Genomic DNA, 18,877 nt, shown 5'->3' on the forward strand with positions numbered 1-18,877 from the left:
GGAAGGTGAATAAACCCCCATTCACCCTTCTTCTGTGGTTTCTAAACTCAATTTAAACAAGGTCAATCACGAAAAAGGTGGAAGGCCACACAGGTCACATCTCAGGGTTTTTTCTTTCTTTCTTTTTTTTTGTAGATATAAGAATTGAATCAAAGTATTTGACTGTGAGAAGCCTCCCTCATCAGCTGGTGGATATCAACCTCAATTTTTGGAGCTCATTACTGAACACCCACCCACGTTCCAAAATTTTTAGGAATGCCTCTGGTCCTTTGGTAAGCATACATTCCCCCCTTTTTCCTCTCCAAGGACTCAGATAGTTGGAGCGAGGATGGGTCCCCTCGGATTTCGTCCACGCCCCAGCCAATCTGAGCCCGGATGCTAATTAGCTGAGCTCCCCAGATGAACACGCCTTTGTCACATGTAGGGCCGGACTACAAAGCCCAGAATGCTTCGCCCCTCCCTGATCAATGAGGGCTTATTTAAATGATCTCTGAGGTCTTGGACCCAGGCCAATCAGCTGTCAGGGCTCATGATAAATCGCAATGCATTATTGATAATAATAATTACTGGGACATGCGCGTTCTGGCCGGAGGGGGGTAAATTTCCCAACTCCAGGAATTTGTGGCGGAGAGGGCAAATAACCGCGGCTCTCCCGGCGCCCCGATGCTCGCACCATGTCGAGGCGCAAGCAGGCGAAACCCCAGCACATCAACTCGGAGGAGGACCAGGGCGAGCAGCCGCGGCCGCAGCCGACTCCAGAGTTCGCAGATGCGGCCCCAGCGGCGCCGGCGGCGGGGGAGCCGGGTGAGTGGGGCTGGAGCGCCCGGCGCGGCGCTGGAGTTTCCCGGACGTTCGCGGGACCCTCGAGGGCGCGGGCTGCGGGGCGCTGCGGCTTCTAGTGCGGATTGTGGAACGGGGTTCTGGGGACTCCCTCTAAGGGAAGGGAGGCAGCCTCATCCCCCCCCCACCTCCGTCTTTTCAGATTTTACACTTTTTTCCCCCTCTTCTCTCTTGTGTAAGTTTCACCCCCAGCTCTTTCCCCTCTTATTGTAAAGTTGACCCCCACTCTCTGCTGTCGCCCTCACTCCTAAAAGGGTCTCCTCTCCTAGTCCTCAGCTTCTTTCTTAATTGGTTCCACTCCTTTAACTAGTAACCCCCCCCCCCCGCGGTAACTTCGGTTCCCCCTCCCTCTCTGGCGCCGGTTAAAAGAAAGAGACCCCAAGGCTCTCCTCCCTGTCCACCACCCCTTGGGGGCTTTTGTAGGAGGGTGGAGGAGGGGCGCACCCCTGGAAGACCCCCCGGAGGAGGGCGATCTGTTGCACGCGCCCCTCCCAGGCCAAGTGGGGGAGGGGGCGCGACCTCTGCCCACCCGCAGGGGTTGGGGTGCTGGCCACCCGCGCGGTGGAGGGCGCTGGAGCGCCCTGAGAGTTGGTGGAAAAGAAAACTCTGTTTCTCCTTTCACGTTTTTTTCTTTTTTTCTCTTGGTTTTCGCCTTTTCCCCGAGGCTACGCCGCCTGCCGATCTTCGCCCTAACCTTTCGGGGCCTGACCTCCAGCCATCTTTGATTTCCGACTTCCTAAAAATAACCGCGGTAACCGGAGGGGTGCTGGCCCCCGGGGACCGGGGCAGCCGGCGCACCGCCACCCCGCCGTAGCGCACCCGCCGGGCTCCCTGCACGTTTTTTTTCTGGGGAGCTGGGCGAGGTGAAAGGGGCGAGGTCGGGCCAGGGTTGGGCGGTCGCGGCCAGGGCGAGTTCCTGGGGCTGACCCGGCCCACGTTTCCGCGGCCAGCGCCTCCGGGTCGAGCGGCGTTCGGGACACCAGTGGAGCCGGGAGCCGGGGACAAACTCCCATTCTCCCCGGCCACTTAGCCGAGGAGGTTTAGGAGCGAGTCGATTTCCCACTATCTCCTCTCCGTCGCGGCCCGCCAAATTGTCGCCTGATAAATTTTGAGCCGTATGCGTGGGGGGAGGGGGCATTTTTTCACCTCCTCTCGGAGCCTGCCCTTTTAATTTCCCAGTTGATGGGCTGTGCGTGGCAGCCCCGGACACCGAGAAGCCAGTTCCGACACTGGCTTTGGGGAGAAGACGGTTGCTGCTTCTTGGTTCCCGCACTCTCCTTTGGGGAAGGAATGCAATTTTCCAAATATATACTAGTTAAAATTAAGTCACCGCGTTCCCAACACCCTCTAAACAAGATTTCCAGGACAAATGAAAAATACTGGCTTGCCCGAGGGGGTGGGCGTGGGATTTCGGGGCTTCTGATGGGCAGGGCAGGGCACACTCGAGGGCGCAGGAGCTGGAGTGGACTCTCTTTGTGCCTCGGCTGGGAGGTGGGGGGAGCGTGGAGAGGCTTCGTGGCCTGGCCCACCTGGAACAAAAGGGTTAACCCTCCGCCTGCCCGCCCGCCCGCTTCCTCCCGAGAGGAGGGGCGAGCTCCTGGCGCTGACCCCTCCCCTGGTCCTGCTTTGACCTTCCCTTCCCTCTTCATTTTGGGTGGGCGCACACAAGTGGGGCTTTGCACCTTTTAGGGAAAGCTTGTTACCGGAGGGCTTCCGAAATTTACGTTGGCCGGAGTGTAAGTTAGCTGAGCTGGGTCAGATCTCCGGCCTGGCTGTGCGCTCCCACTGCGATTTGGGAGGGAGTTCACTATTGATCCGCAGGGTTTGTGCAAACCAGCCTGGCCGAGTTGCGCGCGGTCGCCCCCTGGAGGCGAGTCCTGAAGCCAAGCCCTCTGCTAGGAGGCGGGTCCCAGCACCGCCGCTGGCTCACACCTGGTGAGTGGGGCCGGCTGAGGAGGGTGTTTTGCAGAGTGCTAGGTTAGGCCCAGGACGGACACCCCTGGGGATTTCTTCCAGTGACTCCGGCCAGTGCCGCCTGTGCCCATTATTCATCGCCAAGGTTTTGGAATTCTTGGAAAGAATTCCTTGATCCTAGAATGTATTTGCAGAGCCCTCAGTTGCCGCTTTGGGACAGTATAGTTTCCCCAAGTAGGAATTTTTTTTTTTTAATGGCTACATTTTGGATATTTGCATCTGACGAACCTCATAAATAAATGATAGGTATGATTTTAAAAAATTGGACTGGCTTTATTTTGCCACGCTCTTTGAGAAGGCAGTTGGGGTGGGGAGGAAAAATGAAGTCGGGGTAATAATTAGCAGGTCAAAAAATCTGCAGGTGGTCGGGGAGGGAGCTAACTCTACTTAGGGAAAATTAGCATTTTCTCAAAAGGGTTTCAAACGCCCTTTGTGCTAAACTGGATTACAACCATCAACGATTAAGATTCCCAAGTTTCAAGTAACTTCCTAAAATGACCTACACTGGCTTCGGTGAGGTTTCAGGCCAATTCATCTGAGTTTCCCCCCAAAAGAAGAGGGGACTGCAATTTGCCCACAACCCCCTTTTTTTTATTCATTAAAAATAAATTGCATCGTTAAATACGCTCCTCAACTGTAAGAACCCGGCCCTACACTACTGGGCTCAAGTCAGTTACACTTGTGTGGCTCCTGCAGTTAGTGAGTTTCCCTGTAGGTAGGGGCTGGGAACCATTTTGGGAGGCTGGAGATGGTTATCTTTTCCTCTTTTGAAATGTGAAGTGTTGGTGGGTGCTAGGGAACTCGTTGGTGGTGGTTTTTTTAAGGCATTAGAGCAGGGGTTGTGTTCCCGTCTGGTTGCATGAGCTTCAGCAGTGTGAACAGGAGGCTAACTTCATTCTTTTTTTTTTCCCCTGAGTTTTTGGGTTCCTTATTACAACGGTGATAAGATGATCGTTAGATTATTTGAGTTGTAGAAGTGTGTTAGGAATGTGATCAATAATTTTGTTAAAAAGAAAATGTTCTTAGTTTTACTATCGTGTCAGGATGGTGTTGTGCTGCTCGCTGAAATAATTCTGCAGAGAAAATGGGCTACTCTGTGGTAGACCCAGTCTGGACCTCAGGTACCTGATCTTTAGTTCTCACAACCAACTGTGGCTTCAGGTTGGGATGACTTTGCCCACGGTGCCTGGCCTGCTTGGTTTTTTTCCAGCCTTGCCCTAAATCCAAGGGGTTGCGTTTGTGGTGGTCTTTGAGCAGTTGGTGGGGGGATGGGGTTCTTTTCCTTGTTTCCCACATGAAAAAGTCATGTCTAGTGTGGGAAGCTGGTTGGGTTTGGTAATCACCCTTTCAGTTTTTTGAATATGCCCTTCCAGGCCTTAGATGAAGAGGTTCTAGGGAAGCAAGTTGGAAATGATGTTGGCACTTGGTTTCTTTGGGCCTTACTAGTAGCCCTGGAAAAAGTGATAGGGAACTAATTTCTTGAATTCTTTCCCCTTTCATAGCACTTTTAACCTATTGTACTTTGGATTATTTAAAAATAAAAATTCTAGACATGTTTAAAGGCCTCTAAATCCAGACAAGAACTGCATCACTAGTCACTGCCATTTAAAAAAAATAAATAAAAAAATCTTTTTTTTCACACTCTTGTCAGGCTTTGTTCAGGAAGGATCCTCAGGAGGGAACAAAGCCCCGTGCCCTCTGGAGTCTGCAGATTTCAAAATGGGGCACATCTCTAACCCCGATGGCCAGAGAGATCACACACCTTAGCAGGCTTTTTTGATCTTCTTACTCTTCCTTTCTTCACAGAGCCTCCCTGGACCTTGGTCCAAGGCCCCTTGAAACTTTTTAAAATTTTTAATTAAGTAGAAATTTAATTTGGGGTCTAATTTGCCATCTACACATTTTTAAAAATTAAACTGGTTAACAGGGCCCTTGCCACTGGCTCCACAACACTTGGGGACCTAACTTCCTTTTGTTTTTTTGGTCAGCCCTTATCTGGGTGGTGGGGGAGGGCAGGAGATGTTGTGTGCCGTAGATAATCTGCTCCTAGTCATTCTTCTAATATAGGAATGAGAAAGCAGATAAGCCCGAGTCATAATGCTTCCCTCAAGATACACAGGTTTTAATTTTTAAGCGTTTTAGCGTGGCCAGAATTTGATTGGCCTCTGGCAGATTAACTTTCTTCCTTCACAATACCAGGAGTATTCCCTATCCATTTGGCTGTGATTGAATCTAAGACCCCTGCTGGGTTTACTGCATTCTTCCAACTTATTGGATAACTAGATGCTGAGAGATAACATTCCTAAAATTCGGGGTGGGGGTGGGGCCAAGGGATGGAAGAAGGAGTTGCTGTGTAATCCCTCTGAACTTTGCTTTTTTCTTTTCGGGTTAATTTAAGCATACCCAGCCATTGTTCCTCATGGAGTCCTCTTACTCCTTGGCAAATACGCCTTCAGGATGTGCCAGGGGTGGCGGGGATGCACGAGTACTTTTTACTGCACAGGCAAACAGAGCTGCCGCTGTTTTAAGACTCTAGCAGGATGGACTCTAGCGGGATGTTGCCGGTGCGGCTGCGAGGCTTGTGTATACAGTGAAGGCAGCTGGTTTTCGGGCTGTAAATCACTCTGGGAACCAGTAGATCCTTCCAGCAGAGGAGCTTAACCTTTTTTATACCGTGGACATGTTGAAGATCCACGGGATGCCAAGGGAACAGAAGTGCCTGGCCCTCCTTGTCTGCGGGCTCTGCATCTGCAGATTCAACCAAGCACATGTCAAAAAATGTTTGGGGAAAGGCTGGGACTGTGGCTCAGCAGTGGTGCACTTGCCTTGCGTGTGTGAGGCACTGGGTTCGATTCTCAGCACCACATATAAATAAATAAAATAAAGGTCTATCAACAACTAGAGGGAAAAGTGTTTGGGGGAAACCTTGCATCTGTACCCGTCCTGCATAGGCTTTTGTCTTTTGCCCTGGCTCCCTAAGCCACACACTTTAGAACAATGACTTCCCCTACATTTACATTGTATTAGGGGTATTATGAGTCACCTGGGGAGGATTCAAAGTATGCAGAGGGATGTCCACATTATATGCAAATACTGCCCATTTTGTATCAGGGACTTTAACAGGCATGGATTTGGGTATCCTGGAACTGGGTCCTGGTCCTCCTGCTTGTACCCAGGGGCCTATATTAATTAATATAATCCATAACAATTCCTAATACAATAAGTAACGGATCAGCATCCTGTTAGGTAACCATGGAATTGTCGAGTCATTGCACCAACTCTAGTGCCATGTGAAAATGTGTGTGTGTTTGTGACAGTGTCACAGGCTCTGCTGATACCACTGTCACTTATTCCTCACATGCCATGTGAAAATGTGTGTGTGTTTGTGACAGTGTCACAGGCTCTGCTGATACCACTGTCACTTACTCCTCACATGCCAAATTAAAAGAAATGCCCATTTTCAGTACTTAACGAAAAGTATATTTTTCCTAATTTCATGAACCCCTGCTTAAGAATGCCAGCTTTAGAAGCTGGGGTCTGGCTCAGTGGTAGAGTGCTCACCTGGCATGTGTGAGGCACTGGGTTCAGTTCTCAGCAGCAAGTAAAAATTGATTAATAAAATAAAGGTATTGTGTCCATCTAAAATTTAAAAAAAATTAAAAGACTGCTTCTAGGAGCTGGGGTTTGTGTAGTTCATTGATAGATCGAATCTTTAGCATACACAGGGCTCTGGGTTCAAGCCCCAGCACTCTGCCCAACAACAAAAATTCCTGCTTTAGAATGTACCTTCAGTGAGAGAATATTGCCCCTAGATTATCGTCTACCGGGGAGAGGGACAGAAACATTTATTGATATGGTACTGGTTTGTGATGCTCCAAAGAAACCACAGTATAATATATTTATGAAACATTATAGCAGGACATGGTGGATCAGCAATTTACAGAGACCTGTCTAAAAATTAGGGGCTGGGGATGTGGCTCTGTGGTGGAGCACCCCTGGGTTCAATCCCAGTACCATGCGGGGGTGGGGGGGTGGACTAGGTCCCTTGTCTTATTGTCCTCCTTAACTAGTATCTAAGAACTCAGTACTTATTTATTTTTAGTTTAGCTGTATGTCACCTTGAGCCACTTAATTATTTCTGAGCCTCAATTTTCACATCTACAAAACAGCAGAAAGATGCTTGTTTGGTTAAGTGGATTTGAAGATAAATGAGTTCAGGCACAGGCCTTTGACGAGTATGCGTGGTGGGTAGAGGTTGGCCTGGGTCCTAAGGGGCAGCGTGGGGAGCTTCACATTTTTGCGGGAACTTTGGGTCTTCAGAAGCAGGAGAGAGACACAAGGGTGAGGTGAGGAGTTAGCTTGACCCAGGAGTTTCAGGTGTGTTTTAGATGTTTAATGTCAATCTAAAAGAAGCCGTAGGACAAAGGTGGGTACAGTTTACAGTTTTCTCTTCCACCTGAGTTCCCAGGTGCATTCTACAGGAGGTGGATACCAGCAACTGTTTCTCTTGTATCATTTTCCGTTTCCATGTACATATTTATGTCTTTATCTGTGAGCCCAAACGGGAGCACATTATATACACATCCTGTTCTCTTCCTTTTTTTCCCCTCTTATGAAATAACTCCTGGGCGGTGGTTCAGTGGAGGAGCACACTAACACAGTCTACTTGTCTTGGTAGGATACAATGTTCATCTTTTGTGCACTCTGATTTATTTAACCAGAAACTTCCTGATGGACAGTGTGTGTCCATTTGTGTACTTGTTTGTTAATATGAGAAATGCTGCAAGAAATACCTTGCAATACAGGAAGTAAATTCCTAACAAAGGAATTGCTGAGTGGAGGAGAATTAAACTAAAATTAAGATGTTGCCAGATGACTCCCTGAAGAAGCTATATCCATTTATGTTCCCTACCTGTGGGTGTATTTCCCCCAGAGAAAGTTTTGGACACATAATTACAAAATTGCTTTTCCAGAAAGATTGTGCCAGTTAATACCACCCCCATTACCTACCCATAAGCACTGCGTTTGAGCACATGAATTGCATATACAGATACCATTGATCTGGGAATTGGTGAGATTTTTTTTTTCTTTTGTCTTTGTTTTTTAACTTGACTCTTAACCTAGGACTGAGTCAGAGTGCTATGGAGGCCTTAGGTCTTTGTGCTCTGCCTCCCCTATGCACTGTCTCTGGAAGTAGCCTTGTGGCATCATATTCTTTCTGGTGCTGAGGATGTAACTTAGTGGTAGGGCACTTGCCTAGCATGCATGAGGCCTGCGTTCAATTCCCAGTACTGGGGGGGAAAAAAAAGGATGTGGAGGAATAGTGGTGGCACATGGCTAATCCCAGTGACTCAGGAGGCTGAGGTTGGAGGATTGCAAATTTGAGGTGAGCCTGGGAGAATTAGCAAGGCTCTGTCTTCATATGAAAAATAAGCATCCCTGGTTCATCCCAGTGCCATAAAGAAGGAATGTGTGTGGTTTTTCTTGTGTGTGTTTTACATGTGTTTGTGTGTTGGAAGGAGGGACACTTTTGAAATCTCAAAAATATCCCTGAGAAAAAATAGCTGCAATGTAAAGACATGAAAGGAAACAAATGGTGGGTCCATCGTTGCCCCCACAGCCCTGCTTCCTGTGCACACAGTAGGTGGTGAGCGTGGTTGGTGAGGTAGGCACTGGGTGACTTTGGAAGTCTTCTTTTTATTCAGTCTGAAATTGGTAAAAATGAAGTCAGTTTATTAAGGTTGTTCTTCAGGATCCATCCTTCCTCCAAACTATTGGAAGCTTTTCAGTCAAAATCCATGGTTTACTCACATAAAAAGCAATTGTTTATTTATTTGAAAGTGGTGTGCATCCTTGCCTTGGCTCCATCTACATGGAGAAGTCACACATAGGCTTCATTTTAAACAAAAGAAGTCCTGCTACTTCCTGCTTCTGGGGCTTACATCACCTGACTTGTGCAGCATGCAGAACTTACACTCTTTTTTTGCGCTGTGGGTGAACCAGGATTATCTTTGTCACCGCTGTAAACAGTTTTGCCTTTAAAAACAAACAAACAAACAAACAAACATGTGCACACTTGATAACATGGATCTTTGTGCTTGTGCAAATGTGTGTATGGCTCAGGTTCACAAGCCCAGAGGTGCTAGGTCTGAGACTCCAAGCTCCAGTGCCTTCTTAAGGGAGGGCCTAGCCTACCTGATAGGGTGGCAGGGGGCTGGACAGAGACTCCCCACCAGGCTTCAGATTCCTAGGACCCCAGCCTCTGGGTACAGCACAGTCCTCAAAAGGGAATCAGAATGTGTACGCTAATACTAACCCTAATCTGGATAGGATCCACTTGCCCAAAAAAATCTATGGGTCAGTCATTTTTAAGAAGATAAGACTCAAAATAGGACTTAGCTTTTGTACACAGATGTTCCTTGACTTATAGTGGGATTACATCCCGATAAACCCAGAGTAAGTTGAAGTTATCGTGAGCAGAGAATGCAGTTAATATGCCTAACTGACCGAGGCCCCTGCCTAACCACGCTATGGTGCTGAAGATCTCACTTGCTGCTGGTGATTCTGTGGATTTCCAGCATCGCAAGAGGATTCCCAAGCAAAGGTCAAAATGCAGAATTCCAAGTACTAAGCCTGTGTTACTGTCACACTGTCATAAGTTGAAAAAAACAGCTGAAGGATCCTGGATCAGGGATCGTGTATTTCATTTCAGAAAAATAGAATTATAGCAGAAGTTGTTAGTCTGTGTGTGTGGTGGGGGGTCCACCATTTCTTTCCCCTACTTCCATACTTCTTACTTTCTATAATGGCTTCTTTTTCCTTTTAAAGTCCTAAATGTTAAGACACTGCAACGGGTTTGTCGTAATCTGAAAAAGTCAATGAAGTCTTTTACGTTCGTGTCTTGCTTGGGCATTGCAGTCTTTTTCCGTGTGTTCCCCACAGGTGAAGCTGTTCTGGGAACATTCTTCTTGTCCTTCCTATCTCAATTCACCCAAGTTGCTGTGCTCTGTATTTCACAGGAATTTAGTGTTACCATCTGAATTGTTGGCACCTTTAAGCTCTTGTGCCCCTGGAAAGCGGGCGCTGGGTGCCTTGGTTGAATGCGTCGTGACTGCCTTTCATTACTGTGGGCTGAAGAAGGAGGACAGCAGCCATGATCTGAGCAGGTTCAATGTCCTTCTCTCAGACGGCATAACCCATCTGTTTGCCTCTGCAAGCTGACTCTGAGAGAGGTGCAGGGGTTGGGATGGGATTGTTTTGATAAGTTATATTCCTTTCCTAGGGTTGCCATTAACCAACTGCCTTAGACTGGATGACTTAAATGAACTGAAATTTATTCTCTCACAGGTATGGAGTCCAGGCCGGTCCAAATGTAGATGATAGCAGGTTTGGTTCCTTCTAGAGGCTCTGAGGGAGACATCTGGTACATCTCAGATCTCCCTTTCTCAAATAACAATACCAGCCTTGGATAAACCCTAGGCCCAGTCTAGTTACATTTGCAAAGACCTTATCTGATCAGGTCACATGCACAGGTTCGAGTCGGGGCGGGGTGTGCCACATGGGGAAGTAGGACCATCTTTTTTTTTTGTCCCCCCTGGTGCTGAGTTTGGAACCCAAGGCCTCACATGGGCCAGGCGCACACTCTACCACGGAGCTGGCGCTGGCCATATCTTTTGAGGGAGCATAATTCAGCCCACAGCTTTGTTCATTCCGACCTTGTGGGTGCATCTATCTCCAAGTCCAGCTTTCTCCCGTGGGAACACCTGAGGAGTGCCTGTCATTGCAAGTCGTGGTTCTTTCCTAGGTGTCACCTGTCCTTTCCTTGGGTTGAGTTCTTAGCTTTTTTCCTCTCTTGTCACAGGTGCTTCAATGAACCACACGGGCAGTGGCGATGAAGCAGGTGGGGACAAAGCCACTGCGAAGCGGCTCCGCCAAGAGGACACTCACATCTGTGAGAAATGCTGTGCCGAGTTCTTCAGCCTCTCGGAGTTCTTGGAACATAAGAAAAATTGCACTAAGATTTCACCTGTCCTCATCATGAACGACAGCGAGGGACCAGTGCCTTCAGAGGACTTCTCCAGAGCGGTGCTGAACCACCCGCCGCTCAGCCCCGGCAGTAAGGATGGTCACCAGGGGAGCAGCGGCAGCGCCAAGGAGAAGCCGGAGCCCGTCCTGTACTTGAAGGCAGAGGCCGCCCTGCCGCCCTCGCCCCAGGACATAAGCTATTTACCCAAAGGCAAAGTGGCCAACACTAACGTGACTCTGCAGGCACTCCGGGGCACCAAGGTGGCGGTGAACCAGCGCAGCGCCGACGCCCCGCCTGCCCCGGTGCCCAGCGCCCACGGCATCCCGTGGGTCCTGGAGCAGATCCTGTGCCTGCAGCAGCAGCAGCTCCAGCAGCTGCAGCTCACCGAGCAGATCCGCGTGCAGGTGAACATGTGGGCGGCGCACGCCCTGCACTCGGGCGGGACCGAGGCCCTGAAGACCCTGGGCAGCCACGTGTCCCAGCAGGTGTCTGCCACCGTGGCTCTGCTCAGCCAGAAGGCCGGAGGCCAGGGCCTGTCTCTGGATGCCTTGAAACAAGCCAAGCTACCTCATGCCAACATCCCTTCCACCGCCGGCTCGCTGTCCCCAGGGCTGAGCCCCTTTGCCCTGAAGCCCGACGGGTCACGGGTCCTCCCGAATGTGGTGTCTCGGCTCCCGAGCGCTTTGCTACCTCAGGCCCCAGGTTCTGTGCTCTTCCAGAGCCCTTTCTCCGCCATGGCGCTAGACCCATCCAAGAAAGGGAAAGGGAAGCCACCGAACATCTCCGCTGTGGATGTCAAACCCAAAGACGAGGCGGCCCTCTTCAAGCACAAGTGTAAGTACTGTAGCAAGGTTTTTGGGACTGATAGCTCCTTGCAGATCCACCTCCGCTCCCATACTGGAGAGAGACCCTTCGTGTGCTCTGTCTGTGGTCACCGCTTCACCACCAAGGGCAACCTCAAGGTACACTTTCACCGACACCCCCAGGTGAAGGCGAACCCCCAGCTGTTTGCCGAGTTCCAGGACAAAATGGCAGCAGGCAATGGCATCCCCTATGCACTCTCTGTCCCCGTCCCTGTAGATGAATCGAGTCTCTCTTTAGACAGCAAACCTGTCCTTGTAACAGGGACCCCTTGCGTAGGGCTACCTCAAAATCTCTCTCCGGGGACTAACCCCAAGGACCTCTTGGGTGGCCCGCTGCCCGGCGACCTGCAGCCTGGGCCTTCTCCGGAAAGTGAGGGTGGACCCCCACTATCTGGGGTGGGACCCAACCATAATTCCCCAAGGGTTGGTGGCTTCCAGGGGAGTGGGACCCCCGAGCCAGGGTCAGAGACCCTGAAGTTACAGCAGCTGGTGGAAAACATCGACAAGGCCCCCACCGACCCCAACGAATGTCTCATCTGCCACCGAGTCCTAAGCTGCCAGAGCTCTCTCAAGATGCATTACCGCACCCACACCGGGGAGAGGCCTTTCCAGTGCAAGGTCTGTGGCCGGGCTTTTTCTACCAAAGGCAACTTGAAGACGCATCTTGGGGTTCACCGAGCCAACACATCTGTAAAGACCCAGCATTCGTGCCCCATCTGCCAGAAGAAGTTTACCAACGCGGTCATGTTGCAGCAGCACATCCGGATGCACATGGGTGGCCAGATTCCCAACACGCCTCTGCCGGACAGCCCCTGTGACTTTACAGGTTCCGAGCCCATGATGGTCGGGGAGAGTGGTGGCACAGGTGCCTCCTGCCCCGAGGAGGTCGAGAGCATTGATGTAGATGAAGTAATGTCCCAGGATGCCCCCGCTGGCTCCTCCAAGGTCCCTGCACCTCTTCCCAGCACCCACTTGGCATCACCCACCCTGGGGTTCCCTGCGATGGCTTCCCTAGATGCCCCGGTGAAGGTGGGTCCTGCCCCTGGGGGCCTGCAGCACCAGAGCAGCCGAGACAATGGCTCAGTGGAGAGCGACGGCCTGACCAACGACTCGTCCTCGCTCCTGGGCGACCAGGAGTATCAGAGCCGAAGCCCAGATGCCATGGAAACCCTGTCCTTCCAGGCCGTGTCCCCGGCCAATAGCCCAGCAGAAAGCATCAAGTCCAGGTCTCCCGATGCTGGGGCCAAAGCTGAGAGCTCCGAGAACAGCCGCCCCGAGATGGAAGGTGATAGAGCTTTGGATTTCACTTATGTCCCTGGTGGGCTCAAGGTCATCAAAAAGGAACCTGGGTTGAACTTTGCAAACGGAGTGTGATCTGAAGCAGCTCCTCTGTAGGGCAATTAGCTTTCCTGTACTTCTGGGTAGAGGGACATAATAACCACCTCTGTCCTAGCCGTGAACAGGCTTTTTACTTAATAGTGGTTAATGCAAATTGGGTGTGGACAAGCATCATTACTGTTGGTTTTTATTTTTGTTTTTGACCCCATGGGGATCTAGGGGTGATCTTAAGCAAATCCCAGTAGCAGTGGGCAAAACTGCTTTTTGGCCACTGAAATGAACTATAGTTTCTTGATTCTGAGGTCTTGTTCCCTAATGGAATGTTCACAAGTCATTTATGAGTGGGGGGGTAATATCTTTTAAGTGTACAAATCATGTTGGGGCACGTATTGATGTCATTAATAGTAAGATAGGGTAACAGGTGCATCATAGAATCAGATAGGTTCTGGGCAGGTTTTAAAGGTAACTCTTGATGCAGAAACTTGAACTTGAGTTACATGTATTCCCATGTTGCCCATTCTTTGATGCAAAATTGAAACGGTCCATTTTCCAGTCTCTATTCTTTGTGCAGATGAATAATCCAAAGGCATGCTGCTGGTGAGGTGTCATTTCCTGTAAGCCATCTTACAGGATGGTTTAGTGGGCAGTTGTTTTCAAAGCTGTCTTGTTTCTAAGGATGAGTGGGTGTTGGATGATAAAGGTTTGGATTTTCTTCCCCTCACATACTAGGTCGTAGCAGTCTCCCATCAACGTTTATTCGAGCACAGCCCACCTATGTCAAAGTTGAAGTTCCCGGCACATTTGTAGGACCCTCCACCATGTCCCCAGGCATGACACCTTTGTTAGCGGCCCAGCCACGCCGACAGGCCAAGCAACATGGCTGCACGCGGTGTGGGAAGAACTTCTCATCCGCCAGTGCCCTTCAGATTCACGAACGCACGCACACTGGAGAGAAGCCTTTCGTGTGCAACATATGTGGGCGAGCTTTCACCACCAAAGGCAACCTGAAGGTGGGTTTCGCTGCGCTTTTTGGCAGGGTGATTTATCAGTGTGTTTCGTGATAAATTCCACTTTAGGAATTTTGCGTGTGTGTGTGTGTGTGTGTGTGTGTGTGTGTGGTACTGGGGATGGAATCCAGGGCCTTACACATGCTAGACAAATGCTCTACCACTGAGCTACATCCCCAGCCCCAATAAATTCCATTTAAGACAAGGGAGGTGCTGGGGGTGTAGCTCAGTGGTAGAGCACTTGGCTTAGCATGTGTGAGGCCCTGGGTTCCATCCCCAGTACTGCAAAAAAAAAAAAAAAAAAAAAAGGCAAGGGGATATATAATCACATCTCATAAGTGATGGCTCTTGAAATATCCTTCTTTTTTTTATTTTGGTACCAGGGGTTGAACTCAGGGGTACTTGACCCCCGCGCCACATCCCCATCCCTATTTTGTATTTTATTATTAGAGACAGGTCTTACTGAGTTGCTTAGCCCCTTACTTTTGCTAAGGCTTTGAAATCGTGATTCTCCTTTCTTAGTCTCCCGAGCCTCTGGGATTATAGGTATATGCCACTGTGCCTGGCTCTAATTTTCTTTTAATAGTTAAAGGCTGGGCTTTGGCTCAGTGGTACAGCACTTGATGGGACATTGAGCATGCATGAGGCTCTGGGTTTGATCCCCAGTGCAGCCAAAGAAAAAAATACACTAAGTAGATCCAAAGACTAAGTCTGGAAACAGAAGATCTTTGTTATTAGTTGTGAGCTAATATTGATCATTTTATGCATTGGTTTAACCTTCCAGGCTTGACAACCACTGAATTTCTGTTTCCTGGCCTGCTAAGTTGAGATAAATACCATGATTAAATATGAGTACTATATAGATGCATGTCCGGAAGCACTGGAGTTTAAAACAAACAGTGGCCTCCAGGTTAATAGCCGTGCAGCCGGGTCCTTCCAGAGAGTGGTCTGGGCTATTACTGCTGTTAGGAGGAGCTGCCCCTGTGAAGGGTGAAAGTGTCCTGCAGATGGAAGAGGGCTCTGGGGTTTTCCACCTGGCCCCACCTCTGGTTTTCTGTATAGCCCTGAGCAGTGTGCATCCCTCTGGATCTTTCTTTCCCACCTCACAAGTAGATGGGTTCATTTCCTTGCGGTTAAAATAAAAGTCAAAACTTCATCTTAAAATGGACCTAAAAGGCATTCTCTATTTTAATTATGTAAATCTAGTTGGTAAAAGCTTTGTGGTAGGAATATGTAGTGGCAGCCTCTTGTGATACATAGAACTATAAGGATTCATCAGTGCATAAGCCCCTGGCTGCCCTGGATGGTGGTAATGATGAACTCCAGAGTTGTCCTGGAGCAAGACCAAGTGCTCTTAACTAGAGCCTTCTCAGTCACTGCTAGCAACAGCAGTGAGCAGCGCTAGTGATGCACAAGCAGCCTCTTCTGTTCCGCACCGTGGGGTGGCCACTGGTCTCCAGGGTGTCAGTAAAGATGCACTGAGTGCCTGAGAAACCTGATATCTCCCGCAAGGCTTTTTAAACTTTTAAAGAGGCTAAAAAAATATTTGAAAACTTGAAGGGCAGGCAGGAGAAATAATTATGGAAAGCATCCAGGTTGAAGAAAAGCCAGGGGACAGGTAGTAGGGTCTTTCCTTAGGAAGACCTACACTGAATAGCATCTCCTTCTCAACCTGGCCTTCTGTGGCTTTCCTAACCAGATTTCAGTTTTGTTTTTTCCCAGTGCTGGGGATAGAACCCAAGGCCTTGGTTTTTGTTGTTGTTGTTGTTGTTATTGTTTTTTAATGCTACCAGGAATTGAATCTAGGGGCACTTAACCACTGAGCCACATCTTTAGCACTTTTTATTTTGAGACAGGGTCTCCGTATGTTGCTGAGGGGCTTGCTGAATTGCTGAGGCTGGCCTTGAACTTGTGATCCTTTTGCCTCAGCCTCCCAACTCCCAAGCCACTGGGATTACAAGGGAATAGGACAAATATTGACCTTGACATTTGGAACAGTGCTTGGCATGTAGCAGGTGTTCGCATAAGTACACACACAGAGACAAGAGTCTAGGCATTGCCTTGGTCTCTCTAGGCAGGAGTGCTGGTCAGATACTGCCAGATCTCTGCTTCCCCCTTACCCGGTATTTGAATTTTTATTTTATATAATCTACTTCCTAAATTAAAAAACCATACTGAGAGACGCTCGTTGGGTAGAACCAAAGCCACATGCAGGCTGGTTTGGTCTTGCTGGGGAGCAGTAGAATATTTGCTAAGAAACTCTGTCCTGTCCGCAGGTCCACTACATGACACATGGGGCAAACAATAACTCAGCTCGCCGCGGGAGGAAGCTGGCCATCGAGAACACCATGGCCCTGTTGGGTACGGATGGAAAGAGAGTCTCCGAAATATTTCCCAAAGAGATCCTGGCACCCTCGGTACGTGTGGACCCTGTCCCTGTCGTGTGGAACCAGTACACCAGCGTGCTCAACGGCGGCCTGGCCGTGAAGAACAACGAGATCTCCGTGATCCAGAGTGGCGGCGTTCCCACCCTGCCCGTCTCCCTGGGGGCCAGCTCTGTGGCCAGCAGCGCCACAGTCTCCAAGATGGACTCCCAGTCCGGGGGCAGTGCCGAGGTGGAGAAGCCGGGTGTTGCCGACAGCGTTGCCAAACACCAGTTCCCTCATTTCCTGGAGGAAAACAAGATCGCAGTCAGCTGAGCCCAGGAGCACCTGCCGACCAGGAGAAGTGCAGATCCCGTGGAATGGATGGGAGCTGGACTGGTTTTTGGTTTTCTTCAAGAACCCATCTCCTCTTTTCTTTATTCTTACTGATATGCAAATGATGTTTACGGTTGTGACCTCAACCTTGGGCAGTCCTACAATCACGATTGTTGCTATGCTGCTTTGCAAAAAAAGGAAAAATTGAAAAACAAAAATAGGCATACCAAAACAGACTAGAACCTTTTTATTTTTATTTTATTTTTTCTTTTGGAAAGAAGCGGGTCTTGCAAAGTAGCTTTGTTACTTGCAACAAACTGTATGTATACATAGAAGCTTTGTACAACCGAGAGTGACTTTCCAAAGACTGTTGCCTCTTTCAGGGTGAAACAGTTGGAATTTACTGCACCCTGGTGGAAAAGACAGCTACTTAGCCTAATTGGGTGGGTGGGGGGTACACTCTACCTCCAGGGCAACCAAATGTGCATAAGTAAGTGGATGGACACCTTCTGCCCTCTACTTAGGGGCCTGTTTTACATGACCTTCAATCCTGTGCCCATCTTTTTTTTTTTTTTAATTTTTGAATGTACTTTAAAAAAAAAACCAACAAAAACAAAAAACAAAACAAAAAACCCTAAGGTTGTAGAATGAACAAAATTCCTTCAACCTTAGAATCTTAGTAGGATGCCCTTTCATGGACTTATTTTAGTCCTTAGGGAGCCAATGTGTGTGTTGCTGCTTATTTAAAGACAGTTCATTTGAAGCCCCAAGAGTGCCAGCTACTCCCCACATGTCCAGATGCCTTGTCTTCCCAGATACCAGAAGAGTGGGGGTTCTCAGGTGACGTGATGTAGTTCGCCAGTGCCTACTCTATTGAAGAACTACATTCTCATTCTCAAGAAGAAGCTCATGGAAGGGCGGACTTCTATCACAGATTCACATTTTCTTCTTCTTCTTCCTCTTTTTTTTTTTTTTTTTTTCAATTTCCGTAGTGCAACTGACGTCAAGTAATAATGAAGATTTTTATTTTTCCTTGAGTTGCATGAAGGCTACGAAGTTGAAACAGGCGAGTCCTGGGTGTGAAAGCTTTAATTTATCTACCTCATTTATTTTTTTATATGTTAGTAGCCATAGTCTTTATTTTCCTATTTTAGGACCGCTGAAGTATTCCCAGGCCCTGTCTTAAACCTAAGAGTTGACGTACTGGTGGGAACAGCCAGACATTCACAATGTCTTTGTGATTCCTTTTTTAAATCCCCTTTTCGTGCATGTGATAATGTAGAGCAGATGCCGAGGCTGCTCTAGTGGTTGAATGAGGAAGGAGAAAGAAGGACCCGACATTGGGGCCGAGGAGTGATTCCCTCTGTTTGGGTGGCCCTTGTTGAAACGTGGATCAAGACTGTTACCCAAAGTTTTGTCTTAGTTATTGCACCTGGCTTTAGGATCCAAAAAAAGAAAAAGAAAAAAAATATATGTTTTTGCCAAGTTGTGCCTTTCCTTCTGGAATTGTAAGTGAACACAGTCATAGCGCCTGTTTACACTGTGACGCGGTGTTGTTACGGAGAACACCCCAGTGGCTCTCACTGCTGAGCTCACAGTGCCTAGTGAATGTGTGACCAATGGAGAAACCCCTGTAGGACCTGCTGATGCTGTTTGTCTGTTGCAAAATAAACTTTGAATGTTTTTTTTTTCCACTTACCAGGTGTGTATTGTTTTCTGATAGCTTCAGTTCCAAACCTGAGAGCTTGACCATCATTTTCAGTTGTCTTGTGACCTTCTGTTTCCTAAAGATACACATCTGGTTACATCCACACTGGACCTGCTTCCCGGGCATACATGAGACCTTTCTACCTGCCACTTCTTCATTTTTTTCTTCTTTTGGGGAATGGAACCAGGTGTGGTGGTGCACACCTATAATCCCAGCACTTCTGGAGGATGGCACAGGAGTTCAAGGCCAGCCTCAGCAAATTATTTACTTATTTTTTTAGTTATAGGTGGACGCAATGCCTTTATTTTTATTTATTTATTTTTATGTGGTGCTGAGGAACGAACCCAGGGCCTTGCACATGCTAGGCGAGCGCTCTACCACTGATCCACAACCCCAGTTCCAGCAGTTCAGCTCAGCAACTT

The 18,877-nt window shown here is 48.7% G+C and overlaps 1 protein-coding gene across 2 annotated transcripts; it reads left to right on the forward strand.

The window, feature by feature from the left end:
- The first annotated feature begins 390 nt into the window (after positions 1-390).
- On the forward strand, positions 391-18,445 carry Sall4 (spalt like transcription factor 4). 2 transcript variants are annotated; one of them, XM_040275529.2, is made up of 4 exons: positions 391-804; positions 10,676-11,674; positions 13,771-14,051; positions 16,325-18,445. In XM_040275529.2, the coding sequence occupies exons 1-4, from the start codon at positions 675-677 to the stop codon at positions 16,745-16,747; spliced, it is 1,833 nt and encodes a 610-aa protein (XP_040131463.2). In that variant the 5' UTR covers positions 391-674; the 3' UTR covers positions 16,748-18,445. The 2 variants fall into 2 exon arrangements, with proteins under 2 accessions (XP_040131463.2, XP_005325266.2); XM_005325209.4 differs by having other exon boundaries at positions 392-804; positions 10,676-12,988.
- Positions 18,446-18,877: the final 432 nt, after the last annotated feature.

Source organism: Ictidomys tridecemlineatus, chromosome 5 (genome assembly GCF_052094955.1).
Source record: "Ictidomys tridecemlineatus isolate mIctTri1 chromosome 5, mIctTri1.hap1, whole genome shotgun sequence".
Lineage (NCBI taxonomy): Eukaryota > Metazoa > Chordata > Mammalia > Rodentia > Sciuridae > Ictidomys > Ictidomys tridecemlineatus.